This window comes from Phasianus colchicus, chromosome Z (genome assembly GCF_987193195.1).
Source record: "Phasianus colchicus chromosome Z, bPhaCol1.hap1.1, whole genome shotgun sequence".
Lineage (NCBI taxonomy): Eukaryota > Metazoa > Chordata > Aves > Galliformes > Phasianidae > Phasianus > Phasianus colchicus.
Genome location: NC_143476.1, coordinates 36278721 through 36291290, shown reverse-complemented (window position 1 = coordinate 36291290; position 12570 = coordinate 36278721). Strand labels below are relative to the sequence as shown.

The following is a 12570-nucleotide window of genomic DNA, read 5'->3' as shown; positions in this document are numbered from 1 at the left end:
AAAGCACAGCCTCTTGCGGCTCAGAGAATCATCTTAAATAATTATTTGTACAAAGCTCATCAGAAATCTGTAATTACTTGATAAGATACACTGACAAAACACAGTGTAATTGCTTTGTCTTACAATCTGAATCTATAGCTTTTTTATGGTTAATGTGAAATTTAATTATTAGTAAGAAAAAAGTATGAAATACAGCAATTACTTAAAAATTAAAGGAATTGGTAAACAGACTTCTAAGCTTTTGAAATATGAACGACTTCCATTTTGACAATAACTCTTAATTTCATTTATGGTTAAGTGTATCCAATGAGAGCATAAAACAAGAGTTTTACATTACTTTAGTAGACTTGCTTATCAGCAGTTAAGTAAAACTCTATATTATGTTATAGCCTCTCTAAAGCTTACTAAGAGATGTAGATTGCTTCTAGTTAAGTATAGATTATTACGTAAAGTTTGAGTAACAAGTGCAAGGCTATAAAACAAACCACTGTAAAAAGTAACTACCCAAGTTGTCCTTTTGCAGTTTTATTGTGAATGCATAGGAGAAAAAAACAATTACGTGGTACTATGAAAAGTGAATGTACATATTTATTGACGTTAAAAAATGGATTTATAGATATGCCATACCAAGGGACACCCATGCCCCTCCTCTTCAGTCTGAGAAAGCTTACCAAACTGGAATCACAGAATATCCTGAGTTGGATCCAGTGGTCCTTGGGGGTCCCTTCCAACCCCAGGCTCCACACAGCACCACACAAACCCAAATCCTATGTGTGAGAGCAGTGCCCTAATGCTCCCTGAGCTCCAGCAGCTCAGGGCTGTGCCCCTGCCCTGGGGAGTTTGCCATGCCCACCACCGTCTGCGTCACAGCCTTTCCCTGACCTCCTCTGACACAGCTCATGTGAGGAGCTGCAGCTGCATAAGGCCTTCCCTCCTCTGCTCTGGGATGAAAGACAAGGAATATTCTACCAATGTTTTAAAAAAAAGTAACTTGTCATGGTTTCATCTTTATTTCTCTTCCCTCCGGTTTCTCTGACTTCTCATGTATCAAATGAAAAATTCTTTAGTTTTTCTAATGATAAAATGGCATCTTAAGAACTGTAATATCACTGAGGAATCAAAGAGTTTAGCCCTACTCTGCATGTGTAACCTCAGACAGTTCACTAATTACAAACTCACCATTACGTTACTAACCTATTTTTTTTCCTGAAGTAAATTGTGCTTAGAACCTTTTCACTGCTGAACAGAATTTTTAAGCTTTATCAGTAATGGAAATTTGCTCAAACAAAAACAGAGATCCTAGAATCATGGAATCACCTAGGTTGGTAAAGACCTCTAATATCACCCAGTCCAACCCTTCATCTATCACCAACATTTTCCCAGTAGACAATGTCCCTCAGTAACACATCTAAGTGTTTCTTGGACACCTCCTGGGTCGGTGACCCCACCGCCTCTCTGGGCAGCCCGTTCCAGCACCTGACCACTCTTTCGGAGAAGAATTTTTTTGTAACATCCAACCTGAATATCCCTTGGTGCAACTTGAGGCCATTCCCTCTAGTCTTATCACTAGTTACATGGGAGAAGAGGCTAACCCCCCACCTTGCCATAACCCCCCTTTAGGTATTTGTAGAAAGTGATATGGTCTCACCTGAGCTTCCTCTTCTCCAGACTGAACAATCACAGTTCCCTCAGCTGCTCCTCATAAGGCCAGTGCTCCAGACCCCTCACAGCTTTCTTTCCCTTCTCTGGAAACACTCCAGGGCCTCAATGTCTTTCTTGCAGTGAAAAGTCCAAAACTGAATACAATATTCAGTGCAGCATCGCTAATACTGAGTACAGAGGGATGATCAGTTCCTTGCTCCTGCTGGCAACACTATTTCTGCTACGAGCCAGGATGCCATTGGCCTTCTTTGCCACCTGGGCACACTGCTGGCTCATGTTCAGCCGAACATCAACCAATACCCCCAGGTCCATTTCTTCTACACAGCCTTCCAGCCACTCTGCCTCAAGCATGTAGCATTGCCTGGAGTTGTTGTCGCCAAAGAACAAGACTCAGCATTTGGTCTTGCTGAACTTCATCCTACTGGCCAAGTAGGATGCTAGCTAGCATGCTCAGATCTCTATGTAGGGCCTTCCCACCCCCAGGCAGATTGATACTTCCTGTCAACATGGTGTCATCTGCAAATTTACTGAGCGTGCATTCAGTGCCCTCATCCAGATCATCAATAATAATATTGGAGAGGACAGGCCCCAGAACCAACCTTTGGAGAACACTGCTTGTGACAAGTCACCAGCTGGATTTAATTCCATTCACCACCACTCTCTGGGCCCAGCCCTCCAGCCAGTTTTTTTACCCAGCAAAGAGTGTACCTGTCCAATGCACGGGCTGCCAGCTTCCCCAGAAGAATACTGTGGGAGACAGTGTCAAAGGCTTTCCTGAAATCTACACACACTATGTCAACAGCCTTTCCTTCATCCACCAGGCAGGTCACTTCATCACAGGAGATCAGATTGGTCAAGCAGAACCTGCCTTAGGTGAACCCATGCTGGCTGGGCCTGATCTCCAGGTTGTCCTGCACATGCCGTGTGATCTCCCTCAAGATGATCTGCTCCATAAGTAATGCACAGATTTTGGTATTATCAGCATAGAATTTTGCTCATTTGTTGCTTCAACTAAAGTTAATTTGCAGTAAGGATTCTGGCAGCTGGTACAAGTAGTCACTTGCATCAATACTACTGATCAAACCTACCTCAGGGTTGAGGTTGCTGACCAGTAAAACAGAATTTCCTTGAACACCTGGATTACTCATCTGTACAGATGTCACAGATGTGGTGACTGCAAGAAAAGAAAGTACTCCAGGTAGAGGTGAAATTGAAAGATCTGAAATTGTACTTACAGCTTCACTTGAGACATTTTAGAAGACAAAAGCAGACTAGGCTTTTCAAAAAATTTGATCGTCAATAAAAATAATGTTTGGAAGTTAAGGTATTTCCTAGTATCTGATTAATAAAGCAAAATGCACTTCCCTTCTAATGATAAAGTAATATTGAGCCACAGCAACAGATCCACTAAAAAGGGGATACAAATCGCAGCCCAGAGTTTATCCTGTGCTAGAAAGAAAAAGATTGCTATGTTTAGAAGACTACTTACTTCTCATTTTATATTTAGAAAAGAGACTTCCCCTTTTACCTTTGAATGTCAAAGAGAACTTTCAATTCTTAGAAAAATAGATACTTAGAATTTCTTCTCTTGCAGCTAATCTTTTTCAAAGCATTACATTTCTTCATTTATTAAATTAAAAATTATATCAACATAAGTTTTTTATTACGGCAAGAAATTTTACTGAGTGCTATGATACACAAAGAGAACCAGAATGACTAAAATGTGTTCTGACTGCTACACTTAAAACACACCACTTTGAAGCCAGGTGTATTTGATAGACTGCTAGCCCCAGATGCAATGCAAGCACTGATGGCTTTAGGTTTTTTGTCTGTTTGTTTGGTGCATGCATGTTTGGTTCTTTGCTTGCCTTTTTTTTTTTTTTTTTTTAAATTGAAGATAGAACATTACCAGCACCTTGAGGAATGTATGCAAATGGGCCAAATCCACCAGTCGCTACATGTGGTTGGAAGATGATACCTTCGGACCCTAGTAATAGAAGACATCTAATTAAAACAGAGGCTTTGACATTCCTGGAAAACAGAAGAGACTTGAGGAATGAGACAGCTGCCAGCGCTGCTATTCTCACTTTCATCTGTGATTACATCTTCTATAAATGTTTGAATAAAAATAAAAAAACCCTTCTAATTGAAATCCACATTTCTGTGTTTACATTTTTTAGTCACTTCTTAAGTCTAACATTACATGTCTCTCAGTGTCCCTCTCTAAAATGCAATTTCGACAAATTTGACAATGAAAGCCCAGCATAGATTAGTATTCATTGAAGACATCTGCGGTGCAGTGTTTGCTAAGTATATTTTTTGTTAATAAAACTGAAATACATTCTAGAAATTTTCTGGAAGTAAATCATGCAATGTTCTACAATGATGAGATATCACTATTTCCTAGATATTTGTGCGGAAGTATGGGCTAAATAATTAAACAACCAAACCAGTCTGAGTTTCTGAATTATAGTAGCTATTAAAGTATATTTTTCTTTTCAAGCAGAAGCACCTTTCTAGTATAAATACATCAAAAAACCAGCAGCTGCTAGTTTTACAACTGCTAAATAGACTTGTGTAGAAAGATCTTGCTTCAAAGGTGACTCACTGGCTTTCATGCTACTATGTGGAGTTAAGCACTACCTTGGGTAACAAAATAGTCTTCGATGCAAGCTTGATTTCTGGATTCTTTCATATGTTAGCGCTCTAGACTATTGGATTTTTATTTTAACAAATCAGGACACACATAATCAGTACATGAAACCTACAAATCTGCAGTGTTTTAGTACTCAAACTTTCATCACTGACTAAAAGTAAGCTATGCTCACTAACAAATGGTCGATACAAATAATACAGCACCATATGAAGCATCAGTTATGAATCACAATAACAAAAAATGAAAGAGACACCGTAGATCAAGTACTCATAAATATTGCATAATGTTACACCTCCTCTTATCTGTAGTGTCAAAGCACCTTTAATACAAACAATGGAATACATTCATCAGACCAAAGCAAGTCATTGTGTTCTTCATAATACACCAGTGTGTGCATTATGCTGACAAGTTCTGGCAATAAAGATATGAATAAAGATACGAATCACTTATTCACAGTCCAAGAATGATAATGGAAATGTTAATGAAGAGATAAAGAGCTTTCATTCTGCCAATGAGATCTGCATGTTGCACACTGATACCAAAATCATACATGTAAAAGTAGTCAAACAGAACTAATGCAGAAAGATCTGGAACAATTTGATGCATGTTTTATTTGTAAAGTCATTTGCTTTACAGCTGGCAGGTAGCTTTCAAAGCATACTCATTCAGGCATTTCTGCCCATGCTGAATGGGTGAGGAAGATTTTAAAATTCAAAACATTCATAAAATCTGCCTTTTTTTTTTTTTTTTTACTGTGCAGTATCTCAAAAATTTTAGTTTTACTATTAGGATACCTTCAAGTCTACAGTAGAATTGGATGCATTATTCTGATACCTGCTTCATTTTAAAATTATAGAATGGCTTGGATAGTTCTCCATCAAACATGCCTGTACAGTAATAAAACAGGAAGCATAAGTACTGACAAGACTCCCAATGTCTTTTCATCACATAATTCAGCCAAGTGCTATCTGAACACACGTATGGCAGCATAATACATAAATCTGTTTGATGATTTGCACTTATTATCAAAGTTGAATAAACAAGCATGCATGTGCTGTTTATGCCAAAAAGGCTTCTCCAAAGTCTCTTCAAGCAGATATGCTTTCTCTATGCAATGGAAGTGACTTTCAAAATTTAGTAAAGGAATTACTAAAGTTCTCTTTCAGAAGTAGTATTATTTGTATCAACCATTCGTTAGTGAGCATAACTTACTTTTAGTCAGTGATGAAAGTTTTAGTACTCAAACACCGCAGATTTGTAGGTTTCATGTACTGATTATGTGTGTCCCAATTTGGGAAAATAAAAAGCCAACAGTCTAGATTGCTTTTAGAAGGCAACTATAAAATATAATTGTAATATTTGTGTATTTCTTATAGCTTAAGTAAAAGCAAACAGCAAGCAGTCATCCTAAAATAGCAGCAAACAAGAGCTAGCATACTTTAAAACATTTACTTTCAAGTAGCTTTAGGGAATTGGTCAATTTTGAATGGCTGCCATTGACTTTTCTGATATGCAATGTTTATTATATTGCCTTACACGAATGATATAATTCCACATCACTCTAAAAATACAGCTTTTTGATAATGCTTTTAGTTTGCCCACCTGAATATACTCTGATAACTGTTTATCTGAACAAGGTTTCAGATACTCATTTATGTCTGTCTAATAGGATTTTCTGCTTTCCACACAAACTTTACTGAATCTAACAATTAGAATTATATATAAAATATTCTTTTGTTTGTTTGTTTTTAACAGAATCTATTATACAGCCAGAGAATAAAACTCCCAAGAGTATGCAAAGTAAAAAGCATAATGATCATAATGCATATTTATCACAAAATAAGGGCTTCTTACCAAAGGCAGCAATTATGGCTGGATCCAGGGGTAGTTGGACATCAGAAGCTGGAAGGTCAAAGCGAGTGAAATCTCTGCTTTTCTCATTGTTGTACTTCACCTTAAGGCTTGTTAACTTGGAGAAATCAATATGTAGAGTGCAGCATGCATTGTAGATATTTCGGCCATCCAGAGCCTGGAAACAAATAGTTAAGTTTTCAGATACAAAACATTTTGTTACAAACCTCCCTCCTAAGTTCATTTTTATCTGTATCAAAAAAGAGAAAAAAGTACAAGTACCACTAGATAAATATTCTGTGCCTTTCATCTCAAAGTTGAGTATAAAGGCAACCCTTTTGGTCTAGACCCATTCCAGACAGTTCAAAAGGAGAATGCACCAGTGGTGCCTTTGTGATAACATTTTTAAGAAAGAGTAAAAAAAACAAAACTGCACATCAGCAGAGGGAGGAGCAGGAAAGATGAGAGAATCAAGGTCAGTACAGGAGGAGGGCCCTAATGTGCTCCATGCGTGGAGCAGCAGCTCCCTGCAGCTCAGAAGAGGCCCACAGCAGAGCAGGCAGCAGCCTGTAGGCACTGCATAGAGCAGATCTCCCCATGCAGTTGTGGAGAAGCCCCTGGTGCAGCAGTGGATGTGGCCTGGAGAGGTACAGCCTATGGTAGAACTCACACCCCTGCAGAAGCAGGCCTGGATTGGAGCTGTAGCCTATGGAAAAGAACCCAGAGTGGAGCAGGAGCTGCATGCAGCCCACAGGGAAACCAGTCTGTTCCTGAATGACTACATGCCATCCTGGAGCAATTCTTGATGAACTACATCCTGTGGAAAGGGGCTACACATGCAGCCTTTATGAAGAACCATATTCCACAGGAGAGACCCCACACTGTAGCCAGGGGAAAAGCGTGGAGAGGAAGTAGCAGTACAGACTAAGTGCTATGGACTGACCACAAATCCCATTTTGCACACACTTGTACTGCTTACAGAAGGAGGAAGTAGTAGAAGAGACGGGAATGAAACAGAACATGAAAAGAAGAGCTGTGAGAGGAAGGTGTGTTTCTAGTTTTGTTTTTAGTTCTCACTATCCATGTCAACGTGAAATAAATTTATCTTCCTCAAGTTGAATCTATTTTACCCATGATGGTAACTGGCAAGTGATCTCATTCTTATCTCAACTCACAAGCTTTTCATCTTATTTTCTTCCTGTCTTGCTGAGGAGTGAACTGACAGAGCAGCTTGGTGGGCAACTGGCAACCCTTGAGGGTTAACCCACTCTTCAGATTAATCCTCACCAAAAAGAGTTTAGTTAGTTTGACACAGAAAAGACATTGTCACAACCACAGCTACCATCAGTCTTCCCTACCAACAGCTCTAAACTTGATTTGGTAGAACCATGCTGATTTCTGTCTGTGTGCTATACACTTTCTTACATTTGATGGTAGAGTACTATTCTAATGAGGGTTGTCAAAGTTATTCTAGTGCAGTAAGAGAGTTAGAATGAAAAGAAATCAAAGTTAATAAGCAAGCTATCAGTAACGTTATACATAATGGCCATCTTACCTGTGTGAGGAAAACAGAGTGAGTGAGTACATTACACTTACCATTTTGGCATAATATGCATTCACTGGCTCAGCAAATTGGATCAAAGCTTGAAACTGATTATTCCTTGTAAAGGTGACAATCTTCAAGACAAATCCAAACCTAGAGAAAATCTGAGAAGAAAGAAACTTTTAAAAAAATGGACTTTAAAAAAAAAGAATTCATTCCCTGATTAAAAAAAAGCCTACATTTTAATACTTAATATAAATTTTCTGAGACATACGTTTTGTAAGAGCTGAACACAAGTAAATTGCTATCAGAATTTGTTTCAGGTTAAAAAAAAAGAATATATAAAAAATGGAGAAGAAGGATAAAATTCCTCTAAAGAATTAGTAATGACTAATTCTATCAACTAATAACAATGATTAAAAAAGATAAGATCAGCCTAAGGAGGCTTATGTCCCATGTCAAAGCTGAGTTACGAGAAATGGACTTTCACAAGTCAGTTAGATAGGAACTGCAAACTATCAAGATAGGTACCCTTACAGCCTATATCTCAAGCAATTTCTGCAAACTGATGATCAAACATCTCTCCAGTAAGTAATTTGTAGATACATTAACAACATAGATCCGCTGTCTTAAGTGGAAGACAAAGAAGGAAAGAAGCAAGACAAGCACTCGCTTGAGACCCATCCTTTTATCGATTTATAAATGTATCAATTTATAATTGAGTGGTGTTTGATTTACTCCAAATGTAGGCATTGTAGAAAAGTTTTTAAAGGCTGAAATTTTGTATATATATATATATATACACAATATATATATATATACAAACTACATTCAGAATGAGAGCATGTAATACATGAAACACTCGTGACATGATGACAGATTCTGGGGCACTCATGGAGAAAATGTAGCGAGGTTAAGACATATCATGTAAGTGCAAATAAATGATTACAGAAGTAAAAGTGAAAGAGGAAAAGTGAGTTTTGAAAGTGCCAATAGATTTAGAACAAAGTTCCAAAGCAACAAGAAGCATCACAGCAGTCAGGAAAGCAGAACCCTTTAGAAAAGTATTAATTCTAGAAGGGAAAGATACACAAGAGATAAGGACAAGCATCTCTTTCCAGCCTATCAGCCTTACAGTCATGGAGTCACTGTTCTAAAACTTCATGCTCAGTTTTTCAGGATTTTATGCTACAGTCATCATTTCCTGGTAGAAGACAGAACAGAAACTTTTTTTCAAAGCAATTTAAAGTTAGCTATCAAGTTCCTGTTCACAAAATGCTCCCCCTTAAGAAAGGTCTAAGTGCAGTTTCTAAATGTATGCTTCCATGCAGATTTCCACAAAAACAAATAGACATATTAAGATATACGTGTTTGTTTCTAAACCTAAACATCACAGTTTTGTTTCTACAAATATAACACCAAGTATTCTGTTTCTTACAATAGATATTTTAAGGTAGATTGTGAATAAACAAATAAAAAAACAAATACTATATGTAAACAGATGTCAGTCTGCCTATAAGTATATGATACTACACTTATCAGTGAAATTCTCTCATTTCCATTAACCTTCCACACTTGCAAAGTTATGTTTCTTTGCAGCACTGTAGCTCTCTACCATGCACAAAGTGCTGCTTTAACTAGAGGACTGTCCCTTATTATGAACTCCAATTAAGCTCCCTTTTCAAGCGTTACTTGATTTTCTAGACCTATTGCAAAAATAGTTAACTGAGGGTTACTGGACAACTCAAACACTGAAAAATACAACTTTGCTTCACAAAAGTAAACATTAGTCAGATTGAAGTAATATAATATGAATCCCTTCTTCCACTATCTGCTTTGTCAATATCAACAAAAAAAACCCCAAGAGCAATAACAAAAAGCACACAAGGTTAGATCCAGGAGTTGCTGTTGCTATGCACTGATACTTAGCTAATAGATTATTCTGTACAAGCTAATCATTTTAAACAGTTGACATACAACTTGTATGATTTATTGAGTAAAAAACACCTGAAGATATAAACAAAAGTTTAGATCACAAAGATTTTGACTTCTAAGTGACAGCTAATAGCATACAAATTAATCCATAATTGTTGGGAGGATAGAGATAAAGAGAAAAAATTAATATAAGGAAACAAGAGGAAAAAGCAAGTGTTGATAATAAGCATCTGAGACACTAAGTAGAGCAGCAAAAATATCTTTGTCCAGACTGCAGCTTCTTGTAAAAGATTGCTAATCATTTTAAATCATATTAACTCAGGAAAATCATATTAGGGGCATGTTTTCTGTCGCAAAGATTTACAGTATTTATAAAAGCTTCAAGTATGAAATTCTTTGCAATACCTGAAAGAAAAATATTGACAAATCCTCAATAATTACAAGCAGAAATTACGGTAATGTCTTTCATAACTATAGTCTACTACTATAGTTCTCAGTGAGTAAACAAAGTGACATTTTAAGAGCTTATGATAATTTAAAATATTTGCCCAACCAACTATATTTTCATGTAACATCCCTTGTACCAAACTTCAAAAGTGATTTTAAAATGCTAAAATATAATAAAATGCTAAAATATAACACAAACTTCAAAAAGTTACTGAACATAAGGAGTAGTAAAATAAGGCAAGAATTCACTTGTTCCTAGGCACAAATTCAAAGTAACCATTTGAGTTTATTATTCCTTCCACAGAACTCTTGCTACGATTTTAACTAAGTTAAAGAACTACAAACCAGAGAAGAAACAAACAAAACCACCCAACCAAAGCAGAAAAAAAATCATGAAAATTCAACTAGAAAAGTCCTGTTTAATTGGATTTTTTTGGAGTAAAACCAATTTAAGCCTAGATCTCTAAATTACAACAAATAATGTTGGAAGTGACAGTGCTTATTCAAGCTGAGTAATGCACAACTGAGGATCCATAGGTACTTAAAAAAAAAAAAAAGCTCTATTTATAGTGGCAACATAGAAACAGATTTTACTGTTTGTTTTACCAATTCTTATTACCTGATACAGCACTTCTAAAGTGACAGGGTAGAAAAGATTTTCAATAATAATTCGAAGAACAGAACTGTGACTTGGAGAGACCCCAGCTTCAGGAGCAAGAGTACTTGTAATAGCCACGTTTCCACACTGCACAGTATTCACAGCTTGCAGCGCAGCTTGAACATTCTGAAATCACAACACAGCAGAAACCACAATTAACTTACACACATGCAAACTATTTGTGTCTAAATAATGATCTCTTACAAAACAAAGATGTACAATGCAGTCAATGTGCAGCATTTAAAAGCCGTATTTCCTCTTTGTAAATATCGATAGAAATACAACATGGTAAGGGATTTTCAACCAGTCAGTAAAGCACAAACTGCTTGGTTTGCTTTATTAGGATTTGATTTTGTCCAGGAACTGAGTTTTGGCAAACACAAGCTTAAAAGGTGCACATCCTGTTCTTTTTCTTCCCAGAACCAAACTATGAGCCACAAAATATAGCATCTTTAAACTCACTTCTCAAACCACCTCACTGGAATTTGAGAAGTCTTTTTGACGGGGCTTTTCTCAAAAAGACCTTTAGATTGCTTCTTGGATAGCCTTGCAGAGAGACATTCCTTTCCAAACATGGCGTTGTGACTTGAAGCCATATCTCAGTAACACTCTTCTCTTCGAGGATGGACTAAACATGACACAAGGTGTGGATGTTACCTATTTTCTTCTAAGCTTCCAGAATAAACTGTCCCTCAGAACTGAGCCTAGACACTAAGACATCTGTAAATTAATGCTCAGTTGCTAAGCTCTCTAAAATTTAAATTAAAAAAAAAAAAAAAAAAAAAAAAACTCAAATGAAAGGGTCATAATTGAATATATATACATATAAATAAATTCAAAAAGTAGGCAATATTGTTTTTGTAGAAGGAGAAAAAATATTCCCTCATGTACGGAACTGAAAATGATAAGTAGTCTTATTTGCAAACATGTCATTTTTTTCTGAGGCTGTTACCTTCACCATACCCTTGAATCGTGTTGCCTTATTTATTTGTTATTGCAGATAACAAACCAATCCAGCAAAGAGACAAACGACACTTACCAGACTGACAAGTTAGCAAGATTCCAGTACCTTTCATGTTAGCACAAGTTAAAGATGAGCACTGATTTTTGCTGTAATCCCTATACGCAGTATTAGTGCAGAAAATAGAAACTGTTACCCAACCAACCACATTCCAGAACTTATTTAAGATACACTTATCATTAAGAAAACACAATGTAAAAATGAAGCCCTGTTTCTGTGGGAGGCCTGCTACTATTTTACTGACACATTAACAGGCAAAAAGAAAAAGTCAGTGAAAAGGGTTTACTGTAGAAGATGTGGTTATTTTCTTCAGGTCCTGAAGCTACTGAAATTATCTTCTAATATTAGAACTTACGAATGAAAATAGTTCTTTCAAAACATGCTATAAGTAGTATTTTTAAGTCATGCAGAACATAAAGGCCACAGAAGAAAATGTCTCAGTATCTCAAGCTAATACAAGTCAGAGGCTTCAAAAAAGAAAAAAAGAAAAAATAATCAAAGCAGTAATAACACTTCAAAAATAAAATCTTTAGAAGATAGACTTCACAACATATAAAAAAAATGTAATCCAGGCAAACTGACATGACTTCTTCTGAAGACAGCAAAAGTAGCAATCTTTTGGACCTACAAACCACTGAATCAGTTTGCTTTTGCCATTGTTCAGAAGTACATAGCAAGATTTCTTCTTCATGCATCTCTCACCCTCATTTCTCTAAGCAAGATTAGGGAGAGAAAACATGTCAGACTAGAGCAGGAAGGAGCAGAGAAAAAGAAATACAAATAGAGAATGGAAGCTG

At 36.7% G+C, this 12570-nt stretch overlaps 1 protein-coding gene across 12 annotated transcripts in view; it reads right to left on the bottom strand.

The window, feature by feature from the left end:
• PTBP3 (polypyrimidine tract binding protein 3) overlaps positions 1-12570 on the bottom strand; it is a 55231-nt gene that overhangs the window by 10023 nt on the left and 32638 nt on the right. For 11 of the 12 annotated variants that reach the window (XM_031609770.2, XM_090131074.1, XM_090131071.1 and 8 more), the window contains 5 exons: positions 10714-10878; positions 7766-7876; positions 6173-6347; positions 3572-3649; positions 2751-2836 (listed from right to left, as the gene is read on the bottom strand). In XM_031609770.2, the coding sequence (XP_031465630.1) occupies positions 2751-2836; positions 3572-3649; positions 6173-6347; positions 7766-7876; positions 10714-10878 (615 nt within the window). The remainder of the gene's footprint in view (positions 1-2750; positions 2837-3571; positions 3650-6172; positions 6348-7765; positions 7877-10713; positions 10879-12570) is intronic. The other variant, XM_031609771.2, reaches the window with a different exon arrangement.